This window comes from Harpia harpyja, chromosome 3, assembly GCF_026419915.1.
Source record: "Harpia harpyja isolate bHarHar1 chromosome 3, bHarHar1 primary haplotype, whole genome shotgun sequence".
Classification (NCBI taxonomy): domain Eukaryota; kingdom Metazoa; phylum Chordata; class Aves; order Accipitriformes; family Accipitridae; genus Harpia; species Harpia harpyja.
In genome coordinates, this window is record NC_068942.1 from 9,955,974 (window position 1) to 9,980,340 (window position 24,367).

A 24,367-nucleotide genomic window follows, 5' to 3' on the forward strand; every position below is an offset into this window, starting at 1 on the left:
CTCAGAAACTGTTTTTCAAGAAAGCTTGGTTTTGTGTGTGTCCTGTCGAATACACCTCCCTCTAACTCAGTAGTCTGTCCCATCATCTGTTTCTGAATCTCTAAATTCTAAGCAAGTTTTCTGCCAGAAGTAGTTGATTTCATAATTTCCAATCTGCTGATTCGATGATCTTTGCTTGCTGAAGTTGGAATTAGTGTGGGGCTGTGTCTTAGTTTGATGGGGAAAGTATTAGTGTTTGAATAAATGATACTGGGTCTGTTCTTTGCTGAAAAGCTGCCCTTAGTCTCTCTTGTGTTCTAAACCTGCTTTTGTTTTTGTTGGTAAAGATTCACCTAGAGGCAGCCTTGCTGCTTCTCCAATGGAGAGTACTATGCAGTATGGGTAACTTCCTTCAGGACATACAGTAAATCTATGCCTGTCCTTCTCCCTGGATATAGGCATGTTTCACCTGTAGCCAGCATAGTTATAATGTATATTAATGAGGATTATTTATGTTGTGAGAACAATAATCAAAGCAGGCTGATGTGTTAATCTAAATTTTCTTTTTTTTTTTTTTTTACTTCAGCCTTTGATCACTGCAGGTCTTATTCTTGAATATTTTGAGGAAATGATAACTTACGGTATTTGTCATAAAGCACTAACTTAGTGTAATTGTTTTCTGTATCACAATTGTGTTTTCCATTCTAGGCTGCAGCACGACATCAGTGCTCTTACCTTGTTAACCTCCATGTGAATGACTTCCTTCATGTCGGTGGAGACCCTAAATGGTTGAATGGTCTGGAAAATGCACCTCAAAAACTGCAGAATTTAGGAGAACTGAACAAAATGTTGGCTCACCGACCCTGGCTTATCACCAAAGAACATATCGAAGTAAATCTTTCATGGTGTAATGTGAAAGTACCCTTATTTTTCAGTAATGCAATCACAGATTCTTAAGAGTTAAGAGCCAGACAGGGTGAAAGATGTTCTGTGTTACTTTCATTTCAGTGTTATATCACTGTGGTATTGCATGATACAGTATCACTCGTGACCTTGGAAAACTAACATGATCATAACTGGTCCTAAATGACCAACAGATTTAATGTACAAGACACTGACATTTCAGAGTTGTCATGTCAGAGTTCTGTTGGTGCGGTGACGATGTGCTCAGATGTGCCCTTCCTGAAGTGGTGTGCTTTCAGTAGCCAGAACCCCCTGAGCATTTCTGAGATGCTGCTGGAGGTTAGGCAGAACACCAATCACCACATTCTTGTCTCAGTTGCTGCGGGTTCAAACGCTTAGTTTTCGGGCTGGGTTGCAGGGAGCAGGCTGGCAGAAGAGCCCTGGGGAGCCGTGGTGGTACAAGCCAGCCAGGACTGCAGCACCAGCAAGCCACCAAGCAGCCGCTCCTGCTGCCCCCTCCTCCGAGGGCTGCCCGCATCGGCCAGCTTCCAGGGCGACGGCAGCTCTCGCGGCAGTGGCATGCCTGCCCCGGGACTGGCCGTGGTTACTGGAGCGACTCCTCTGCTCTTCTCTTCTCTTCACCCTTAGCAAGGAGGCGGCGGGTGCTGGGACTTTCTCGGTGCTGTCTGCTGGGTGGAGAGGCGGCGGTGGGTCCTGCTGGGAGGCTGGGCTGTGGGGGAGGGCGTGCGTGCTCTGCCAGAAGGCCCCAAACCTCCCACACTTTCCTGCCTGAAGGGGAAGTTGGGGTTGAAGCTTCTTGTCGAATGTAGAGCATTCCACCCACAGGGACAAGATGGAGGGAGCCCGGCCCCAATGCCAGGTTTTTACACAGCTGCTCTGCAAGGAGTTGCCAGGGTTTTCTGAGACTGTAAAGACCAGTTGAAGAAACGTGCAACTGTTGTGGTTGCATCTGCATCAGAGGTGTGAAACTTCAATGCAAGTCGGTCTGGCCTCAATACAAACTATATGGCGCAAAACAGAAACCCCAGCTGATTCAATAGGTGAGGGCCAGAGAGGGGAGAGAAGTCGTCTCCTGTGTGGCTTAACCACACGAGTCTGTGGCTGGCAGGTCACCTGGTAACGGGACACTGAGCACACTGAACGGCAGCAAAGAGTTAGGAAGCAATTGTGGATGTCAGAAAAATAATTTTATCTGGTCTAAGAAATGTTGATAAACTGCACTAAGGTGGGATCATTTGAACGATTTTTTTGAAATTAATACTTTGGTCTTGCATTATTTTTAAAGCAACTTTTGAAGACTGAAGAGAATAGCTGGTCCCTGGCAGAGCTGATCCACGCAGTCGTTCTCCTTACACACTACCACTCCCTTGCTTCCTTCACGTTCGGTTGTGGAATCAGCCCGGAGATCGACTGTGAAGGTGGTCACACCTTCAGGCCCCCTTCTGTCAGCAACTACTGCATATGCGATATTACAAATGGTTACCACGGGGTGGACGAAATTCACGCCAGCCCAACTGGAAGTATTCCAGTAAGTATCTGAACAAACAATCTCTTTCAATAGTAGTAGTTTCTTTGTAAACGTAATACACGGAGGCTGTCCGTCTCTTTTCGTTCAGTGAGAGTAGGATTGATTAGCCTAATCCAGATGAGGCATAACCAGTTGAAAAGATAACATTTAGGAGAAGCTGAAATGATGCTAGTAAGCTGGGGGAAAGTACCGAAGGGAGAAACAAAGATACCATCTCTCAGTTGTCTATTTTTTTGGTCTCTTGTCGTTCATATAGGCAAACTGAGACCTAACTCCTGGTCTCAGCTAGTTCATGATACGTGTCCTGGGCAGCAGTGGCCAGGAATGCTTTTTTCCATGGGTGCAGTGGAAAGTTGGTCCTTCCTTTGATTCCAGTCTTTGACTTTGTTGCCTTGAATTGTTTGTGATACATCACACAACAGATCATTCACAATTTTCTGACTCTGTCTCTAAAACAGTACTTCCTGCCTGCAGCACTTATGCTCACTGATCTGTACTTGCTTCCACTCAGTGAAAAGCATGATGTGAACTAAGTGTTGGTTTAAGAACAGCGATAACGGTATTTTCAGTGCAGGTTCCTTGCCTGTGAGACTTTACTGCAGTAGTGTGGGTGGCATTTAAATTTTGTCTGATGAGCTTGTTGGTTCTCTGAAGGAGCAAACTGACTGCAAAAGGCAGAGATGAAAGGGGCAGAACGGTATAAATTGAAGATAACTTATTTTGCTTTGTGCTGATGGATTTTTACAAGACCAGGTATTAAATTAATAGTGTATTGTGGTGTTAAAACAGCTCTTGTGAAATAAGATTATCTTGCACTAGCTTTCCTCTGAGGCTTCATTAAAATCTGCATTTACACTCACTCTTCCTTTTTCCTTCAGTATGTTTCTTCTCTGTGAGCAGAGAAAGGGAAAAATACAGTTGGGTAGTAAATTGTGGTTACTTCCTCTATTAGAATTTCTGTTACAGCTCCTTGTTTTTCACTTGTTAAACATTTAGATTAAGTAAGAGAAATTACTTTAATTTTAGTGTGAGAGCCACTTGTTCCAAAAAGCTATGAATCTTAAAATATGCTAAAAATACCAGGGATCTAATTGAGAAAAGATGATGACTAAATTTGAACTGTTGGGTCAGTACAGATTTTTTTCAATAACTGTTTTCCTTGAAAAATTGGTATTTAAAGATGTAAATGAAGGACATTGCTTGTATTTAAATATTCTGGCTTGACGATTTCTGCCATCGTTGTCACTTCATTACATGGAAATGAGATGTTTCTCTCTCCTTTTCAAGTCTACAGAGTCTGTCTGTGAAGTTGAAGCTCTTATGGAGAAAATGAAGCAGTTGCAGGAGTGTAGAGATGAAGAGGAAGCCAGCCAAGAAGAGATGGCTACACGTTTTGAAAGAGAGAAGAGAGAAAGCATGTTTGTGTGTTCTTCAGGTAGGACAGATGTAGTGTGTACATATACTTATTTAGACTTTCCCAAATCACTTCAGGAAACACTTATTACCACAAAAGGAAAGAAAGTGTTATTAGATGTCTCAAAAACATAAAAATTTCTTTGAAGGGATCAAGATTAGGGGTGCCTTGTTTTCTTCCAGGAACACTTAAAAGCAAAGTAGTGCCAAGATTTGTGGCTTCTCTCAAACACACCATAATACTTACTGACCAGTATCATGTTTAATAGAAATTTCCAACAGAAATAGAATCTCTCGAGAGAGATTTAAGTTTCACAAGAGATTTAAGCGTCTCGCAAGACATTGTAAAAAGAAGTTCTTCACACACTTAGCTATTTTAAGTGTATGAAACATTACTTTTCAGATGACTGTGAGATAATACTTAATCTGTTACAAGCTTCAGGTTGTTGTGGGCTGTTCAACAGCGTTTCCTCTAAAATAAGCTTGGCATGGAAGTCTTAGAGGTCTCTTTTTTAATAGGCACTCTCTTCAAAACAGATTTTCCCTTGACATTTTTACAGACCCCTTGCGTTAGGAGCAAAATGTCCGCTAGATTTAGGGGATAGGGTGAAGACTAGTACATGAAAGAAGGGAGAAAGAGATGTTTGTCTATAAGAATCTGAGTGCTTTTCATGGAGTTGCCTCTAAAACCCATAGTTGCAGTCACACTGAGCTGTACCAAAGAATTTTAATACAGGTAGTCCAGTGAAACTCTGTGTTTATTTAAAAAGCACAGAGACTCTCATTCGTCTGCAAGAGTTCTGCTAGGACACTTCCAATTTGTTCTTACTGAAACTGTGTGAAATTCTGTTTGAAATTAACAGAAGATGAAGAATCGGCACCATCAAGAGATGTGTCTCGTCACTTTGAGGATACCAGCTATGGTTACAAAGACTTCTCCAGACATGGAATGCATGTGCCCACCTTTCGTGTTCAGGTAACAAGGATGGGGGCTGCTATCAGGAGGCTTAGTGCACAATCTGTTTGTTGTGCCAGATGCCAAACCTGGAAATTGCTGTGCTGTAACTTACTACCCCATGGATGAGAAGGCTTAAAGCAAGCAGATGAACAACCCTCCCCAACCCCCCTGGATTATCTGCCCTGAGATAAATTACATTAAAGCACTAGTTCTTCATAAGTTCATTTCTGAAATGCTCCATTCTGCATTTTTACTTATTCTAAGGATTATTCCTGGGAAGACCATGGCTATTCCTTGGTTAATCGTCTTTACCCAGATGTGGGACAACTACTTGATGAGAAGTTTCATATTGCCTATAATCTGACTTACAACACAATGGCCACGCACAAAGATGTGGATACCTCAATGCTAAGACGAGCTATTTGGAACTATATTCATTGTATGTTTGGAATAAGGTCGGTTTTACTACTTTCGTTCTAAATACATCAGACTTGTTAGCATTGGCTTTTTTTTTTTTTCCTTTCCCAGATTGAAGCAAAGCTATTTATTAAGCAAACATGCATGTATTTTTAAACATATTTTTGTTTATGGGGGCGGGCCAGTAGTGGTACAAATTACACAATAATTTATTTTGCCATAGGAACTTAAGAAACAATGCAAGTGAAATAACTGGTTCTTGAAAATGAAAGTGGTTTTCTTTCAATTCCAAACAGATACGATGATTATGACTATGGTGAAATTAATCAGTTGTTGGACCGCAGCTTTAAAGTTTATATCAAGACTGTGGTTTGCACTCCTGAAAAGACCACAAAAAGAATGTATGATAGCTTCTGGAGGCAGTTTGAACACTCTGAGAAGGTACAGTTTGCATGTGTGCTGAGGGACATGGGCATTAGATCTGTTTGGCTGTTAGCGTGGCACAGCTACCCAGCGAGCATTTAAGCTTTAGCTGACGTTACTGGGATTCTGCTCGCATTCAGTAAATTCATTAGGAGGTGTAGTACTCTCCAGGCTGAAATAATTTTTCGTTTCCTACTGCATGTTTGCTAGCTAACAGCTGACACCAACTGTGCAAGCTCTGAACCATATGCGGAGGTTAGACATGTAAACGGTGCAGCTTCACCTCGACTGCAGCCTTCTCCTCTGCTGTCAGTTGGTAGTGCCTGTGCCCCAGAGAGGCAGGGAAGTGATGCGAGATCCATCCCTTGGCCTCAGCCCCAGAGCAGCTTGGTTGCTGGCCCAGGGTCTTTGCAGTCCTGTGGTCATTTTTGGTGTGAATGGCCCCAAAGCAGTTACTTAGGCTTTAACACAAAAGTCCTGCTGCTGGGTTATAGTCTGAATTGCACCTCCCAGTAATATTTCTTGCTGTTAACTCTCAGATGTCTACTCCATCAAGTTCATGTCCTCCAGTTTTTCTTTGGAAAAATATTTCTAGGCCTCACTTAAAATGAATGCTGATATAGTACTGAAACATAAATGTGCCTTAATCAGTGTTCATATCATCAGAGGCTCCATTTCTTGCTAAACTCCTTGTGAAAATAGTTTAGAGATACGCAGTTATAATAGGGGTACTATAACTACAATGATTTAAGGTGGTTCAAGTAAAATACGACATATGTTTGTTTTGGTTAGACTAACTGATAGAGACAAGCTTTTCAAGCACACAAATCCTTCTTTGAAGCCCAAAACTTTGCATCTCCATAGCCATCAAAATCCAACAATGGCACATGAACCTGTCACTGAACGCAATCACTGTCCATCCTCATGGAAATCATGTGAATGAAACCACACACGCAGCCATTACATGCCAGAACAAACTCACAGCCAACCTGCTGTCAGTGAGAGAATACTTTTCACCCCCTCCCGCACATGGTTTCTGATCTCACCCTCAAAGAAATACAGTAAAGGTGTTGAGGAGATGAGCTGGGGAATGAAAATTCTTACCTCCGGTAGCTACTGAACACCTCTGTCTCAATAACGATACTAGTTTTATGGCACGTTACAATTTTTCTTGTGCTTCATCTCCGCTAACCACTCCATGTTGTTCAGGTGATAATTACCTGTGTGTTTCTCTCTCTGTCCCACAGGGGCAAACGACCTTATCACCTCTTCCTTTGCTAACAACCCCCTCTGCTCCACAGGTACCAACCACCCTTTTGCCTTTAACTAATTGCTTAACTTAATCCAGCTAAATTTGAACAATTATTTTGAAGCTGCGCATAGTCTGCTGCTGAAGAAGGGCTTGAGTGCTTGAAAGCTTATCTGTTTTTTCCTGCTAAACCAGCTGGTCTACTAAAGGATGACTACCTCTTCCTCTGAACCTGGCCCTGCTTAAGTGTACCTGTGACCTGTTGCTGCACTGTGCTGCAATACTACGTGCAGCGTTTGTTCAATCTTTCCTCCCTCAGCAAGCTTTACAGATAGAACTAATTATCTGGGTAGCTGAAACGCGAAGTGCTCCCCCACTGCTGTTGCAACCACAGCCCCACAGACTTCCTTTCACTCGAGTATGTCATTGTGAGCATGCCGTTAAAAGCATAACTTCTTTTCTTTCCTGAAGGTCCATGTAAATTTGCTTCTGGTAGAAGCTCGGATGCAAGCCGAACTACTTTATGCTCTGAGAGCTATTACTCGCTATATGACCTGATGTCTCTGGCTGCCTGTCGATGTTGGAATGTTCTGCAGCTGCAGTATGGCAGAGGAAGATACGAAGCCTCAGGACCAACAGTAGCTATAAGTTAAGATGCCCATTGTGCCATAACTCCTTTAGTTTCAGCTATTTCCGTGTTTGGAATATCACTGCTGCCCCTCGGCAGTGAACGCTTGGCAGTTGAAAAGACAGGGTTGTGCAGAAGTGCTGCCTGCTCATGGTATTTTGGCTTTAGACAGCACGGGACACTCTATGAACTTGTGGCAATATAGCAAATGATAGATATATAGATCTTGTGTTAAGGCAAATACTACGGGAGTTGGAGCGTGACAAGAAGTGGGACTTGATGACATTTGCTTTCCCTACAAGAATAATTTTAGAAAATCTTGATGCTGCTATTTGTGCTGGTGGAGTGAACAGACACAGGCTGTTCCAGTTAAGCTAAAAGTGAAAGTGAGCACTGCTATTGTCTGAGCCTTTATTGTGTGTGGTTTCAAAAAAGCCTTGTTATTTAGATTTCTTTTTTAATCAGAACTAAACCTCCTCTGCCCACACTGATAATTTGAAAAATAGCAGTCAATTTTCTCGAATAGTTTAGCCTTAAAATGCTACAGGACATTTGTTCAGCATTATTCGGTGAGCTCCAAAAGTGCAATGGCCTTCCTATGGAAAGAAGGGGACTTGACTCAAGTCCTCAGAGCTTTTTAGAGATCTAACTACGTGAAGTGTTGAGCAGCTTCTTGTCCTGTTCTTCAAGGATGAACCAAGGAGGAGCTAGGACAAGGTGTGGGAATGTTGTTCTAGACTGCCAAACAGTCCTACTGTATTACATGCCCAATGCTGGTCTTACTGATTTTTGCAGTTGCTTAAATAACTAGGCTAAAAACCATCTATTTTTAGTAAATCAAAACATGATTAAAATGCTGATGTTTAATATACGGTGGTTTTGGAGAACACATGAATACTTTTGTATGAGTGTGAATTGCTTTTTAAATTTGTCAGTATTATTGGTATTTTTTAAATAAAGGTAACAACTTTTTCTCTTGGTGTGTTTGTGTGGTTTAACTTTGTGCTTCTGTCCTTACTGGTTTACTTACTGATTCAAAGACCATTTTAAAATGTTTGAAACAGTAACTGAGCAAACATACTTAAAATGACAAACTGTGAATTTTTCAGCTGAGTCTAAAATGATGGGAGAAAACAAAGTTTAAAAAGTAGATTTAGATCTTCACTAAAACTATAGTAGGACCACCACTTGTATAGTCCTGATGTTTTCATCCTTCCCACAGCCCTCATGTTCAGGTATACTCTGTCATATAGGGGTTTTTCTTTCCTCACAGGTAACAGGTGTGATATGATCAGAGATTCCAACTGGATGTTTATATAATCACTTATTTTCAATAACTAGCTCTAAATACTGTTTTAAGAGTGAAAACTGATTTTAAATCCTCCAGATCAGGCTGCTCATTTTCACGGGCTAGTGCCAAAAGGATATCTGGTCTCAGAAGGATGGTCAGGTCTGTGCCATCAGACTGAGGAGTTTATGACAAGAAGTAACAGGCAGCGGGAGGGGGATTTGCTACAGGGGAGTGACAAACTCTTTTGGACACACTCCTACAGCTGGCTGTAGCGGGGGTTATAGTGCACTCAAGCATAGAAACTCCTACCTGTCTACAGGAAGGTAGGAGCCTTATTTGTAAGGCAGGAAAGAAATGGATTTTCCCAAGCCCACAGGTAGAATTAAATTAAGATTTCTGTCCCCTGGCCTGGTTCCCAGCTCAGACTGGTTTGTCTTACTACAGAACATTCTGAGAACAGTTTTAAGTATACAGTGCAAGAAGTTAAAATATCTAAAAAGATCTGGGGGAGAAAGATTAATAAACTGACAAAAATTGTGACTAACAGGAAGCATCTGCTGTTTCCTCTTAACTAAAAATACAGGATTTTTAATGTTCCAAAAACAGAGCAAAACTTCCCTGTCTAAGGGCATATCGTAAAGCTAAGCTATGCCTAGGGACACAGAAGCAAGTGTCCTTCCAGTCTGTAAGTGGAGTTTCTGCAGCACCTGATTCTCCTGCTGCTTTTTGGAGGGGTCAAAAGAAGACGTGAAATTTTCCAAGAAGCCTAAATTGGCCCTTTCCATCCTATGCTTTCCAGACACATGCAGGTACCTGCAGGCACTCTCTCCCTTTTCAAGCAGTAAACACTGCAGTGTGTGTGTATGTGCGTGTGCATGTGTGCATGTCAGAGGCTTCATACAGTCACATTTTCAAACAGAGCACTAACCACAACGTACAGAGAATCCTAACTATGCACCAAGCTAGCTACTTACTTTGGAGAAAGGGCCTGAAAATGTTTGGGGATTTTCCATTAAAAATGCTGAGGCAGCTGTGGTCCTAAGTAGAAGAGAACAAGCCAGGCTGTTAAGCACAATGGCAACCAAAGACAGTGGGGTGGTTTGTTAGTCTTTAAAAACAGGAAAACAGTTAAGTCAGCAGATGCTCCATGAAAGTGGTGATGGCTGTACAGAGCAGCAGCTCTGTGTGATGCCAGGGCATGAGGGACAAGCCACAGCACCAGCAGGTGGGAGCTGCCCTCCTTTGCTGCTGCAGGGCTGTACGCCCTGACAGCTCCCCAGTAGCTCCTGCAGAGCCGCAGCCTGTGGCTGCAAAGTAGTACTGGCAGCTCGCCCCAAAAGGACGCATCAGCAGGGGATCCTGTCCAAAGGGCAACGCAACGCATGGAAGGAGATGATGTGCACCAGCATGGGTGAAGGGAACTAATGGTTGGCTGCTGCATGGGCTCAGGTAGGACACTATTAAAAAAAAAAAAAAAAAAAAAAAACCACACAGGATTTTCTTTTGAGTCTGTGCTTTGAGGATCATGGCAGAACCATCTGCCCTGTGAGCAGCAATTAAATTACAAACAAACAGCCCTCCCCAGCAACCCTTGTCTTTCCATCTTCTTTGTACATTCAGCTCAAAACTTCGTGCACGTGTGTGCGTGCACACCCCCACCCCAGATAGAGAGATAAAAAAGAGCAGCGTGACACAGGCCAAGCATTTGGTCACTAAACAGGAATGGGCACCTGAAGTCACAAGGGTGCTGCTTCGTTGTTGAGGTTTGCGGCAAAGATGCCCAAATGGTAGAAGATGCCGTAAGAATACATCAGAAATTCAGCATTTTGGGGCTCGTTCTTGTTACCCACAAGTTTCTTTTCAGAGAAAGACATAGACCCATATGCAGCTCCATGGGAGCGGCTGCTGGGCTTTGCTGTTAGGTGCTCCGAGGTCTCCATAGCCCCCTCTGCCCTACCCAGCACGTGTGTCTCTCTTCCTGAAGCAGTCACAGGCCAAACTCTGAACACGAGCCCAGAGCTTACACACAGCAGCTGCCCCAGCTTTGCTCTCCACTATGGGATACCCAAATTTGCCCTGTGCTACAGAACACGCTACACAGCACTCACGGCCCTTGTTTACAGTTTGATTGGTAATGACTGACACAACTAGCGTTTTCTTAGAACAAATCTTAATTGCCTACATAACCACCTTGAGTTGAGGAAAGCATCACTTTCAGGCTGCCTTTTGACAGATATTCAGCGCTTGTCAGTTCTGATCAGACCTGTTGACAGGACCTGGCCACAAGGTCTTTTCCACTGCATCCCCAGCCTGCATTACACAGCGTGGTGTTCGCCTGCCTTTTGCTTTGATGCAAATGCCAAGAAGAAATGCCTCTAGCTCCCTTCCCCACTGGGGAGTGCTTACCCATCAGCCTTTCTTTAATGGCCCCAGAAAGCACAGCCATTCTTTTTTCCAAGAAACAAATGGGGCATTGAAGCCATTTATCCTCCCCCTCAACTTCAGCTGAAATCAAAATGGCAAAAGAAGGAACGACAATTGAGATCTTTTTGAGCTCAGCAGACTGTTGTTGGAGCCAAACCATACCCAACTGTGGAGCAGTTCTCTCCTGCGGATTGCAGCGATGGAGGCTGCCACGCATGCTCCCAAAGCGATTCACTGCAGGGCTGAGCCTTGCTGGTCACAAGAAATACCCAAGCTGCTGGGACAAAAGGAACTTTGCAAATTTCATTACCTTCACTGAAGTTTCTTCCTCACCACTCCCAAAACCTGGACCATGAAATCTCCCCCCTCCCCAGCACCATCATCAGTAAAGAAGTCCCCAAGAATGTAGAAGCAGAGACCTAAACCAGGAAAAACATTTCCCTGCCCTTCTACTACTGCTCTGCTTCCCAGCCTTCCCACTTCATCTCCTCACCTGGAAGCAGAGGTCCAGGCACTGCCAAAGCTACAGCAGTGCCACTGAGGGAGCTCTGAATTGCTGCCTCAGAAAAACAAATTCCTCCAGCCTCTCTGCAGGGATTGCCAGGCTGGAGACTTGCTCTCCTGGTGCACGCAGCACTGCGCGAGGCTGCTGACCCTTAGGATCAGAGCCAGGAGCCCGGCAGCCCCTGCACGGCTTTTTATTCTTAGTAATCTGAAGTCAGAAAAGAGACAAATGGGTCAGGTCTGTAAAGCTTTCCGTAGCCAACTGGGCTGTTAATGCTTGAGGCCAGTGATGCACCTGCTGAGCTGATCCATGGGCTACAAGCAGGGACTTCTACACACTGAAAGGATGAAAACTGAGCAATAAACAAGCCAGCAGCAGTCAGAAGGAATGTGAACGATGTAGAGCCTTTTTTTGCCCCAGGGGAGATGGCTGGCCAAGACGGTCTGAGAAGTACAGGCACGCTGGCGGCTCCTGGGAATGTGGGAACAACTGGAAGAAGAACACACCAGACTAGCTAAAATCTTCTCTTACATCAGAGATATGGGTGTTTTGCCTTAGGATGTGAAGTCTCAATTCAGAAAAGCCTCTTCCCAGCACAGTTGGACCTATATCCCCCAAGCACCAACACAGGAGCTGGGACTACCTGATACTGTGTGGCTAGGGTAAAAAAGGGGGATCTCCGAAGGAAAGGGGAGCAACTTTCCCCCCGACCATAGATAGCATTCAATCTGAAGCGTCAAGCTTACAATGTAATACAGCAGAATGCCCCAATAGCATTTGGGTTACTCTGTTGCAGAATTTAATACAAAGTAAAAGCATGTCCAAGTCTGTAGGTAAGATACAGCTCCTGTCAAGTAACGTTCTTTTACAGTGCACAGCATTTTTGGTGCCAGAGGTCCAGGTACTCAGTGGTAATTTACCTTTTAAAAATTAAAAGTTCAGCAAATAGTTTTGTTTCATTTTCCCAGCCAAGAAACTATGCAATTAACAGACAAGTCACACTGAACAGCTGATCAGCTCAAATATATTTTAAAAAAGTAGTTACACATGCAAAAATTTCATGCAAGCTTCTCAAAAGATAGTATCCAGTATATAAATGCCGGGCTTTACTGACTGTTTTAAAATGAAATTGCCATGCTCTCCAACATGCTTACCAATGGCAATGTACAGGCATATTAGAAATATAAAGCTGTACAATCTACACCACAAAAGAACCCCAAACGACTGATTAAAATGGAGTAATAGTCACAGCTGGAAGAAAGTGATGGCTTTGAATTCTATCAAGAAGTTTTTCTGCCACAGGTTTGAACTCTCTTTCCCAATATAGTTTCTGGTAGTCCCCTAAATCTCTGTCAAGGCTGTAATCCAATGCTACTTCTTCATCTGTAAGCAAGGAAAATATTGTCATCAGTTCTGAATAAAAATATACCCAACTATGTACTTTATGACCGCAGCACATACAACTTATCAGTTGTGTATGTTGATGGCTTAAAAACAACCCTATGTTTAAGACAAACTAAGCATCACTGAGAGATTTAATTGAAAATAAAGGATGTTAAGGTCAGTAAAACAGTAAAAAGGGTACTGCAGGTTCTTTTATTCTCACACCTCACAGGTGTAGCTAAAACTGTGTCTCCAAGATCAAGCATTTACTGTGATTGTCAGCCTGGAAACTACTTGGGTTTAACATTTTCCACAGCAATTTTGCTAATGTAAGTAATCAATTCATCTAACTACAACTATGTTTTTCCTGCCACAAATTGCTCTGCTAATCTAGTTCATTGCTCTGCTAATCTGGTTCATGAAGACCCTTTCAAACTATATCTACTATCATACTTAAAGAACTTGAACCACACTAGTTACTGTATTACTGTTGCCCTCCCTTCCTCACAAACTTCATAAATAAAATAATAGGACACTCTTAATAGGGACAAGCAATGTTAGGAATGAAAGGAAGTCATCACTCGTTATTCCCCCTCCATTTTGCCTGACATTGGATGTGGCAAAGAAACAAACCCTTACAGAAAGAAGAAATCAGTCTGCAACCAGAAGCATGCTCCTGAATCAGAATCTACAAACACAACTGATAAGGCTGAACAAATGTTTTCACACAGTTTAACATAAGGATATTTGACAGCCTTTAGGCCATAAACAGACCTAAAATGAAGATACAACCCTGCATCCAATGGGCAGTATGACTTATCTTTGTCCTAGACTATGAAAGAGCAGCAGATTCACAATCTTAAATAAACAACTTTGTAAGGGAGCTTACTGCACATTCACAGCAGGTAAAAGACAACTTGGAGCTGAAGAGAAACTTCAGTTACCCATATTTTGAGTCAAACTTCATGTAGAAAAGAGGTGCTCAAACAGCAACTAGTCCCATTTAAAAGAATGCCAAGGTGCCTATGCAGAGCACATGGCCTGAGCTGCAACAGCTCTAAAGGAAGAGACGACATGGAGATGGGCTCCATTTCATAGAAAGTTACCAGTAACTGCAAACAATACTTGACTTCTATTCCACTACAGTGTTTCTAAATTACCAAAATTAAAGAGATGCTGATTGTGAGGTAGATTCCAAAAGGGGTCCTGCATAAAGAAAAGATGCCATTTAGAGGCCTTCCGTAATAAAATAAAGAGGAAAAAAACCCCTTCTTTCAAGAAGGAAGACATGTCATATCTCTGCAGGAAGAAACCCTGTAATCAGAGATAAAATCCAACCTCAGATCTATATTTGATGGTATCATAGGATAATTTAGGTTGGACAGGACCTCTGGAGCAGAGCCACCGTAGATCAGGTTGCTCTGGTCCATGTACTGTTGCGTACTGAACATCTCTGAGGATGGAGATTCCACAGCCTTTCTGGGCAGCCTGTTCCAGTGCTCAACCCCTTCCATGGTGGAAATTTCTTTTCCTAATACTTAATTGGAATTTTTCTTATTGCAACTTGTGCCCGTTAGCTCTTGTCCTATCAATGGCACAGTAGCCCAACATACCTAAAATGAATCTCAGCAGCAGAGAAGTGAGAGACCCCGAAGAGGAGGATAAGGGACTATGTTTTTTGTTTTCAGGGAGAACTGCTTTGCCTACTCCTGAAATGATTCTTTTACCCAAATTAACTACCTTCTAACACAGAGCAAGAGACATTTCTCCCTTTTATTAGACAGCTGTACCCCCTAGAAGTTGATTGAATGCTTATGGAATCATTGAGGTTGGGAATTCCAGCCTACAAGAACAAGTGTCAGAAGCAGTTCAAAAGCTGAAGTGTTGAACCAAAACAGTAAATTTCCCAAAGCAGAATGTGAGTAACCCTGGGGATCAGCGAGGATCAGTGTCCCACATGCAAGCTGTGCATCCTCAGATCATTTAATTTTCCCACGATTCTCCTCAGAACTAGCAAAACTGGGTACTGGCCAAACAGCATATGAACTGGCTGCAAGCCCAGCAACAAGACAAGCACACTGGGTCTGCATGCTATGGGGGAAGCTGAAAACTAGAGTACAGACTCTAGTCTGCAAGGGCTACCCATCCCTATAACTCCAGCAAGACAGGGGCCAGGAGCCCTGGAAGCTACTACCATGCCATGTAAGAGTTCACATGTACTGAGATTCCAAATAACATCCTCAAATTGCTAGTGGAGGTCAAGGTGAGTGGAAGAAAAGTCTGGAAAAAGAGAGGGAGAAAGGAGATTTCACTGAACGACCAAACAAGAACATTCTCAAGACAGAGGCTCGTCTCCACTGCTGCTCCTGAGGGACCGGAGCAAGGCAAAGCTGCTGCCAGGGGCCTGGAAACACCAGCCTCCAGAAGCTCTGAGCCAATAAAGTGACATGAAACTCAAGAGCAGCTGAAAGAAGGCAAATGACGGTGCCATTGGAAAGCGGTGCCATTGCTTCTCAGGCTGCTGGGATCAGGCAGGGAAAAGGAAAAACAAATGGTGCCTTTTGTGCAGCCTTTCTCAGGCCCAGCATCTTTTCAGGCTATTTCCACTCCCTTTTGGCTCCCTCATATCTTTTGTCATCTTGTGCCAGGTAGGGGAAAGAAAAATAAAGGGGAGGAGGCCAAGCACAGCAGGTGAAGTGAGGTGTCTGCTGTGCCATGCTCCACTTTTTCCGCTTCCTGAGGGCATGCTGATGCTTAAGTACAGTCCACTGACTGTCAGCAGTTGCCTCCTGCTTCCTGAATGACAGAATCAGAGCAATGACAGTTCAAGGCTGTTACTGGATACCATGGGAGGAGGAAGATGTAGAACAATATTAACCAGCTGCTATTACTAAAATTTGTTGGCTCTTAACACACAGAGGAACCAGATCAATGAGTAAGATGCACTTTTTCTACAGCTACTCTTCTGACTATAGTGTGAAGAAAGACTAGCCTTCTGATTTAATTCTGACCTATTTTTAATTAATTGTCATTACAGTTGCACTACAATTGCGATTCTAACTGCAATTGCAATTGTACATGAAATAGCTGTACTAGTTAGTGAGAGTTCCAATTACTACCCAGCCTGGACTCTGCAGTCAAATTAATTGCTGGAATAAGCAGTGTTAAATGCAGAGTAAAAAATAAGTAAGGATTTTCCAAATCAAAGATATTCCTTGCTGCATGCCAGAAAATTCAAGCACGATTGTGGCTGTAAAGTTTGCAATTCTGTTGCAGAACGTTAAAAAGTCCACTAATGATCTTAAAACACTGAGTATTTTCAGATAAATAGATGGAATTACTGCTCTCAATAAGATATGCTCTGTCATAGTAAGGAATATAATGCAAGGAATGATTACAACAAGGAATAAAAGTAATTCTGCTGTAACTGGAAAAAAACCCTCACAAATCCACCCACTTTTCTGATTGTCTAAAAACAAAAGAGACCATGGGGATCTCACTTTCTGTCTGGGTCTGACTAACATGCGGCCTTCTCCACAGCAAGCATGTATCTTAGTAAATTTCCAATTAAAACCAAATCAAAATTAGTTAAGGTTTGCTTCAATTTCATTTACATTTTAAAGATTTTTTTTTAAAAGATAATTGCAAATGACCTACCCAAAATAAAACCATAGCCAAAGCAGTGCTCATAAAATAAAGGAGGAAAATTACATATAGTGACTATAGGATTATTACGTAGCAATTAAAGTCTGTAAAATTTGAAGCAAACATAAATGTGCAGATGAAAAGATCCAGCTGGCTAAGCAAATCAGGGTCTTAACATTCACTTGTAGGCACCTTCCAGCCTGTATTTATGGAGGAGCACACCCTCCCTAGCTTTAGGGAGCAGATGAGAAATTGTCAGGATGTCCTTGCCCACAAGGAGATCACGATTAGAAAGGAAGGGCAGCCAAGGGACTCTTGTCACAAGCAGCAAGCTCAGCTCATTGCACCACACAGCCCTCCGGCTGAGGGGAAAAGCCATATTCCCCAGACTGCCTGGTGTGTGCTGTGCAGTAACCAGGTGCATCACAGCTGAGCCCCTGCTTCTGTCAATACCTGCAGTGACCTCTGAGGCCAAAAGGGCCCACATCCAGTGAAAAGCACATTTTGCACTGAAGGTCTGCAGGATAGTTGGCTCAAGCAGGCAAAAAGGCAGCTGGTGAAAAGCATTAGCGGCATGCTAACTAGACAAACTAGAGTGGGGAGTGACAGCAGCCAATTCCACCTTGGCAATCTGTAAGGTCTGAGGAAATGTGCTGAATGGCAACAGACCAGTGTGTTGCTGGATAGTCTACACCAGCCAGCCACTTAAAGCTGCATGACAGACTTCCCAACCAAACTAATACTGCTTTGATTTTGCTCCTTCTATTTCTTTTATTAAGGAAAAGAGACCAAGATTATCAATCTCACCTAAGAGTGATGTGAGCAGCACCAGCAACGTGTCAGTATCTTCTCCAAAGCATGAGGCCGCACTCGTGATGTTTTCACTGTAGTTCCACAGGGTTTTGCATATCAAACAAGCCAGCTGCCAGTCTGCTGGGCCAAAGTCTTGTAAACAGTCAACTAACCTGTCAGTATCAAACAAAAACAGTGTTTTGCTCCATGTAGTTTTCTCCTGAGCCCTTCAAAATCTGGCAGTCTAGAAATGTATGCAGACTCCATGAAAGTTTGCAGGAAAATTCTACATTAATAAACTTAAGATGCTACTTTCTTCCTCAGTAACTTCCCCCTTTTCATTTAGTCTAGTTCCCTAAGGATGTGAGCATGCCTTTTGTCTACACATATGTGTATGCCTGCCTGCATCTGTCCATCCCCTGTAACTTTTTAACCCAACTGACCAATTTCAATCATGTCACAAATGTAACCATCTCAAAGTCACTAAAATTCCACAAAATTTCATGACAATCTGTGACTGTTCCAAATCTGTGGCTACCACTGGAGCAGAGATTGCAATGTGAGCCAAACCTTATCAGGCACCAAGAATTCATCTGGAAAAGATGGTGTGAATGCAGGAAAAAGCTTCAGTCAGAATATCCATCTTATTACACATCAGAGGATCCGATGAGAAGACAAATCCAAAGGAATTCGCTACTTCCATGACTCACAGAATTACCTTTTACATTCAGTGAAGTCTGACTATTTTTCAGATCTCGCCCCTTCTTCTATTTCCTCAGCCTGCACTCCCAATGGACTCCTCTCAGAAATGCCAGTTTTACTGAGGACCATTAGGTTCTTGACCTTTCTCCCAACCTCACTTCCTTGCAGATACCAAATGCAGGCTAGATGATAAGCAGGACTCTGAAATTAAGCTATAACTTTTCTGCCTGCACCAGCTAATGTACAGTAGCTATCCAGAGTTCCCATTACCAAACAGCAGCGTTCACAAGTCCTGGGGCAGCAGAAGTAAACATTTTTCACTTGCTGTCCCTAATGACCTCTAATAGTAATCCTTCACTGCTGTTCTCTTCCCCAACCCTAGGACCCCCTCTTTCCCTCACTTCTCTACTTCACTGTGAGATTTATAATCTGATGATTAGTAAAGGGGACACAGGATAACTATCACATTCAGGTATGGCTGAAAATAGCAGTAGTTGAAAAGCAACCAAAAACAGGTTTTGCTTTTTCTCTCCTCTCTGGACGCAATCATTGTGGAAGACTGGGAGGCATCTAATGAAAAGCCAAAAGAACTTGCCCTAGTTTTTTTTAAGTTTAACTCTCTTATGAGTACAATTCCATGTTTTATTAGGGCCACTATATATTGGTACAATAACCTAATTTCCAAAAATCCACAGAGCTGTTTTGGCACAGTCAGGATGACCTCCTTAACAATCACTTCCAAATCCTCTAGATTTATTCCATACTGTTACTGTTTTTCACTCCTTCACAAATTTTCAGACAGAGTATAGAAAATTCTATATTCTATATGATTCTATATTCTATGGAATATTCTATATTCCATATAATAGAAATTTCTCACATTTATTATTCAATTTGCCTGTAACTTCCTTTTATTCTTCTTTTTCAGCTTTATATTTTCTAAGTTAACTAGAAGATGTGAAGGAAGGATGAGCAGACTATGCATTGTTTACATTGTATAAAAAAGTAATTATATGATGTATGAACAGGAAAACATTTTGAAAGTTAGGCATATTGTTTCATAAATGTGGGTTGTATCAACTGCTTTACAAGCATAGGAACACAATCTTTCACATTGCTCTAATTAAGCTCGATCCGCAATTATCTGAACATCAAAGCCACAAGTGTTGCATCCACAGTGGTTTTCCAAGATCTAATACCGCTTACAATGTAAGTGCCTTAAGCTTGAATTCTCAGAGAGAGGAGACTCAGGAACTATTCTCTGCCAAGCATGGCTACATCAGATAGTTTTCCCTACAGTACTAAGTAGTTACAAAAATTGCAAGAGACCATGTGGGGTAGTTCCTGAAGTAATCTTCACACTTCCAACACATACACATTAATGGTGCCTGTTAACTGTAGCCCACATAGGATCCAGTTAAGTCAAGCATAAGCAGCTACTGCAAAGCTATGCCTTAGTTGCTTTGTTGTATGGTACTCTCCTCTGCTGTATATATCAGGAGGATCTTTGGGAGATTATTCTATGGTTTTTGGCTCTGCAGTAGGCTAAACCATTCTAATGCTTTTTCAAAAAACATATGAAAGAATATGAAAGGCTCTTCCTTGAAGAACATTAGATGCTGAGTAACTATTAAGTATGTATCCTTATTACAAGTTATTGGCACCAGTAAAAAAGAATCTGATTGAAACTATTTGGCCAAACTACTCAAAATTGCCTTTTTCGTAAGCATAATCAGTAACGTACTTTCCAATTCCTCCTTCTTCCATCAGAAGAGCTCGTTTGTTCTTATCTACTGTGAGATTGAGCAGAACTCCACAGGCAGAAAAACAGACGTCTTGGTTCTTGGCATCAAGCAAAGCAATCATGAACTTGTATACTGGATTGTAAAGAAGGAAACAGTATTACTGGGAAGATGGACTTATCATACCAGTGGCATTACAACACATTTATTAAACATGTATACTTAGAAAGCAGTCAAATGCAGGATACCCTACCCAAAAATTTAACCTTGTAGCATATTACTGTGACATTTGTAGAGTAGGCATATGACCCAGAGTAACAGCCATTATTACATCATGCTGAATGCCAGTTTTCTTCAAAACAACACCTACAAAATTCTAGTTATAAAAATACACCAAAGCAGTGTGAAGATCCAGTTCCATTGGCCAAACTGAATTACAGCTTATTTCTTAAAAGTATCACTCTCCTTTCAATCGCACAGTCAGCAGAAACTGCTAGGATTTGGCATTTGGCACTCAGAGAGGAAAGTTCTTACCTCTGTGAGTGGCAGGGTTGCCCTAGACTGCATCAAGTCCATCTGGAACTGCGGCAGCCTGGGGCTCCTGCGGGAGATGGGCAAGAAGCAGACGCTGGACGTGCAGCATCTCGCAGCACTTGCTGATGCTGAACTCAGTAGGCAGCGGAAGACAACCCCAGCGAGGGAGTCAGTCTTGCCTAATGGAGAGGCAGCCTCTCAATGCTTCCTGAGCTTGGCACACCGACACCACAGTCTCCCCCAGGCAGAAAATTCAGTCCTTTGACTGAGACAGCTCATCAGCAACCAACTACTAAGTGTCAGTTCTCCCTTTGCAGATACCTTCTTCTCCAAAAGTGGCGATATGTCCACCCTTGAAAGAAGGTGTTGTATATTATGGTGTATCCCCTCACTTCCAGCACTGACAGGTAGATACAAAAAAAATTTACAGTGAACAGGTGTTTAATTGAACTTATGACACACCTTCTGTGGATAGCAAGGAGTTCCTGTTTTTTCCCAAAGCACTTTAGACACCCAAAGCAAAAGGACTTGAGAAGACTTGTATCCTACTTCACCCAGAGGCAAACAGGAGGTCTCTTTGTTGAAGCAGTCAAACATCTTAAATGCATGTTACAAAGTGCTAACAAGCTGTTGAACATGGGAATCAAAAATCTGTGATTATGAACCTAAATGAGAATTTAGTGGATTTTCATTTTATATCATATCATTAACCTGTTGGATTTGAAAAACTGAGGGAGTGAAAGGAAATTTCAAAATTATAATCTTTAGGAAAAACAGAGGTTTTGTAGCATTTACCTTAGTGAAGGCACCATGGCATATTTTTCCTACTCCAATAGTTCCATTTTGATGAAACAGAAATAAAGTGGTGTTTATAATGACTACTATTGGATTCTAACATTTGCCTAATTTGCAAAACATCAGAGAAGATTGCCTCTACCCTTTAACTGAGACAGCTTATTAACAATCTTTCCTTTTTAGAACTATGGACATTTAAAAACAGGACTCCTACAAATGCAAAAGTAACTCACTCTTCTTCCGTATGATGAAGTCACAGATCTCATGATACTGGGAAAGATTGCCAAAGACTCTGACAGCCTCCACAACTCCATCCATATTGTTGCTCATTAACAGCTTTAAAAGCACTGTTGGTTTGCAGAGAAATGAAATAAAAACAACTACTTGTATATTACAAACACGTGCTTGGCTTTTTATCAATAAATATCAGAATGCAAGCAGCAACAGCAATAAATGTAATAAATGGGAACAGTTATCTGTCTTGCAGTGAAGGGGGTGAGCTGATGGTAGAACAAGAGCTAAATTGTGTAGTGCTATGAAGATGAGACAAAGAGCTCCAATATAGGGCTAAATGCAAAGGAAAAAATGAGGAGTTATGAAGGTAGCCTAAGCACAGTTATAATAATGGGAGCCAGTTTTGCTATACAGTTTTGAGTGGGCTCATGTGAAAATCCAGCAAGACAAAGACAAAAAAAATGTAATGTATAAGAGAATTGATTTAGATCCTGAACAGATGGTCTTATGGTGGGATGTCTTCTAAAACTCAAATTATTTTCTGACATTAGCTCTATTTTCTCTCAGCGCTGCTATAAGAAGCAAATGCATTTTATCTGAACAGCTACTTAATATTGCCCCGATCCGAAGCATTTAATTGCTTGCTGCTTTCCTGCTTAGCAGTTTCACATATGATTAGTGTGTAACTTCAGCAGACAGAATGAGACCTTCAGCATTTCTTAGGAAGGGCTACCATCATGTAGGTTTTCAGTGCACGACAAAGGACCAATGTTACAGAAGTTACATTTATCAGTCTCCTGTGAGTATGAAGTGAACCACTGAAATCAGTCCATCATATAAAGGACTCAAATCAGTCAACCCTAACCCTTCTACCACAGAAAAGTGAGAGAAAAAAATATAGAAAAGAGGTTGGCTTCCTTCCCATTACTTCCGTCTTTGAATGCCACAATACCTAACATGCCCTGAACTTGTCTGAAAAGATTATTTTTTGTCTTTGGGATCTACCACTTGTATCAAACAGCACATATTCTCAAAATGCCTCCTGGAGGAGGAAGCCTGCTGGTCTGCTATCAAAAGGTTTTCTCTCTCAGTTCAGGCAGAGGAAAGGTGATGAGACTGGTTCCACATGCTAACAATAAAAACAGGAGAGGGAGAGCAAATGGGACAGGCAGAGAAGTAATTTGTTTCCACATTTCTCCAACTAGGAATAAGAAACAGCTGGTTTATGGGTGATAAAATTACTCGTGACAGAACAGCAGAACTGTTACCTAGAGAGAATATGATGTCTACCAGTTGGGGCACTAAGTTGACAGCCAGAATATTTTTTCCTGCCCCTCATACCTGTTGTGTGAACTTCTGGCTCTGTCTCTCCCCCATGTCTTGTCTATTTAGAGAGAAAGGTATGCAAGACGTAGACTCTCTACCTTTTGTATAACATTAAAGCAATGAGTCCCAGAACTCAGATTGCAATTCCTACACATCACTAAAATATAACTATTGTCCATACTGTCAGAGGGGAGAGAATCACACAATTCCTGTGCTGCCAGTGGATTTATAAGCTGGAAACAGACATAAATCAGATTTTGCAGGTCTAGAAGGTACTAAGAAGAAAAAAAATTTCTCTGTCATACTCTGAATAGAAGTAAAAAGCAACATGATTATTTTGGCTCAGGCATATGTATTTTGAACAAGTCTAGCAAAAATTCCTAAACAGAAAACAACATGGCAAATTCCTTTGGGGAGAAAAAGAAGGGAGGGGTTTTGTCAACAACCTATTTCCACATAAGTCATAGAATTATGTTCCAAAATAATAAGAAATCATTATAGGAAGAATTTAGCCCTATCAACTTTATATTCCTGCAATATGATACCACAAAACACTATCAGTGTCCTTATTTTCTGTAATATCAATATATAGCATGAATAACTTCACTTTCAAAAAGCTATACAAAGAGTACTAGTTTAAAAGTCCTTACTTTCAGCAATGTGTAGCTTCTTGTCTTGAACAGCAGAACTCTTCACTTTGTAGTAGGATAAATTGTTGATTGTTGTTGCAGCATTGATGACCAACTCCTCACAGTCATCAACTGACTTGTATTCTGATAGTAAAAAAAAAAAAAAAAAAAAACAGAAAACATATGCATATGTAGATACACACATGCACGAGTCTAACTTAGCAGTACATTATATATATATAAACATATATAAAAGCAAACTGAATCATAGTTTGCATGGCCACTATTACAAACAATACTATTCTGTTTTTCAGTAACATGGCAGAAATCAACAGGAGCAGCTGATCCAAAAATGGCAATACGAAGTCACTCTTTCCAACTCTTCCTCTACAGAAATCACTGTGACTAAGGCAACATGGTTTAAAATCCAGTTAGTTAAGACACTTTACAGATCCTATTTGCTGTTTTAAGATGGAACCGAGGAGAATCCACATGCAGAAATAGGCCTATGTGATAGGCACAGAGAAATACCAAGGACTATTATACTTAAATGTCAGACACCATGAAAAGTTGGGGGGGGAAGACTTCTTTAACAATACTTGAAAGATTGTCTCTCTTAGAGTTCCTGACAGAATGTTAACCAGTGAAAATTACACCAGCAAGTCTGCAAGTTGTGTATATCGACTTATCTGAGGTTTCTGGCCTCAGAAACCAAGAGTGAAGGAAATAAAAGAGGGGTAAGTTCACAGGGAGAGAGAACATTTAGTAGTAAACTAACTGATACAGTGCCCAAGAAGAGGGGAGCGTGGCGGAGAGCTTTGAGACTCAAAAGTGCTTACGCAATGA

At 41.8% G+C, this 24,367-nt stretch overlaps 2 protein-coding genes across 10 annotated transcripts in view; one reads left to right on the forward strand and one right to left on the reverse strand.

Moving 5' to 3' along the window:
* The window catches only part of SESN1 (sestrin 1), an 84,315-nt gene extending 75,824 nt beyond the window's left edge, over window positions 1–8,491 (forward strand). For 5 of the 6 annotated variants that reach the window (XM_052781353.1, XM_052781355.1, XM_052781356.1 and 2 more), the window contains 8 exons: window positions 688–870; window positions 2,189–2,431; window positions 3,719–3,866; window positions 4,708–4,820; window positions 5,067–5,257; window positions 5,516–5,660; window positions 6,890–6,943; window positions 7,363–8,491. In XM_052781353.1, the coding sequence (XP_052637313.1) occupies window positions 688–870; window positions 2,189–2,431; window positions 3,719–3,866; window positions 4,708–4,820; window positions 5,067–5,257; window positions 5,516–5,660; window positions 6,890–6,943; window positions 7,363–7,449 (1,164 nt within the window). In that variant the 3' untranslated portion in view covers window positions 7,450–8,491. The remainder of the gene's footprint in view (window positions 1–687; window positions 871–2,188; window positions 2,432–3,718; window positions 3,867–4,707; window positions 4,821–5,066; window positions 5,258–5,515; window positions 5,661–6,889; window positions 6,944–7,362) is intronic. The other variant, XM_052781354.1, reaches the window with a different exon arrangement.
* A 4,255-nt stretch (window positions 8,492–12,746) lies between these two features.
* The window catches only part of ARMC2 (armadillo repeat containing 2), a 66,851-nt gene continuing 55,230 nt past the window's right edge, over window positions 12,747–24,367 (reverse strand). For all 4 annotated transcript variants that reach the window (XM_052781359.1, XM_052781360.1, XM_052781361.1 and 1 more), the window contains 5 exons: window positions 23,543–23,665; window positions 21,566–21,679; window positions 20,006–20,138; window positions 17,575–17,732; window positions 12,747–13,122 (listed from right to left, as the gene is read on the reverse strand). In XM_052781359.1, coding sequence (XP_052637319.1) covers window positions 12,968–13,122; window positions 17,575–17,732; window positions 20,006–20,138; window positions 21,566–21,679; window positions 23,543–23,665 — 683 coding nt within the window. In that variant the 3' untranslated portion in view covers window positions 12,747–12,967. The remainder of the gene's footprint in view (window positions 13,123–17,574; window positions 17,733–20,005; window positions 20,139–21,565; window positions 21,680–23,542; window positions 23,666–24,367) is intronic.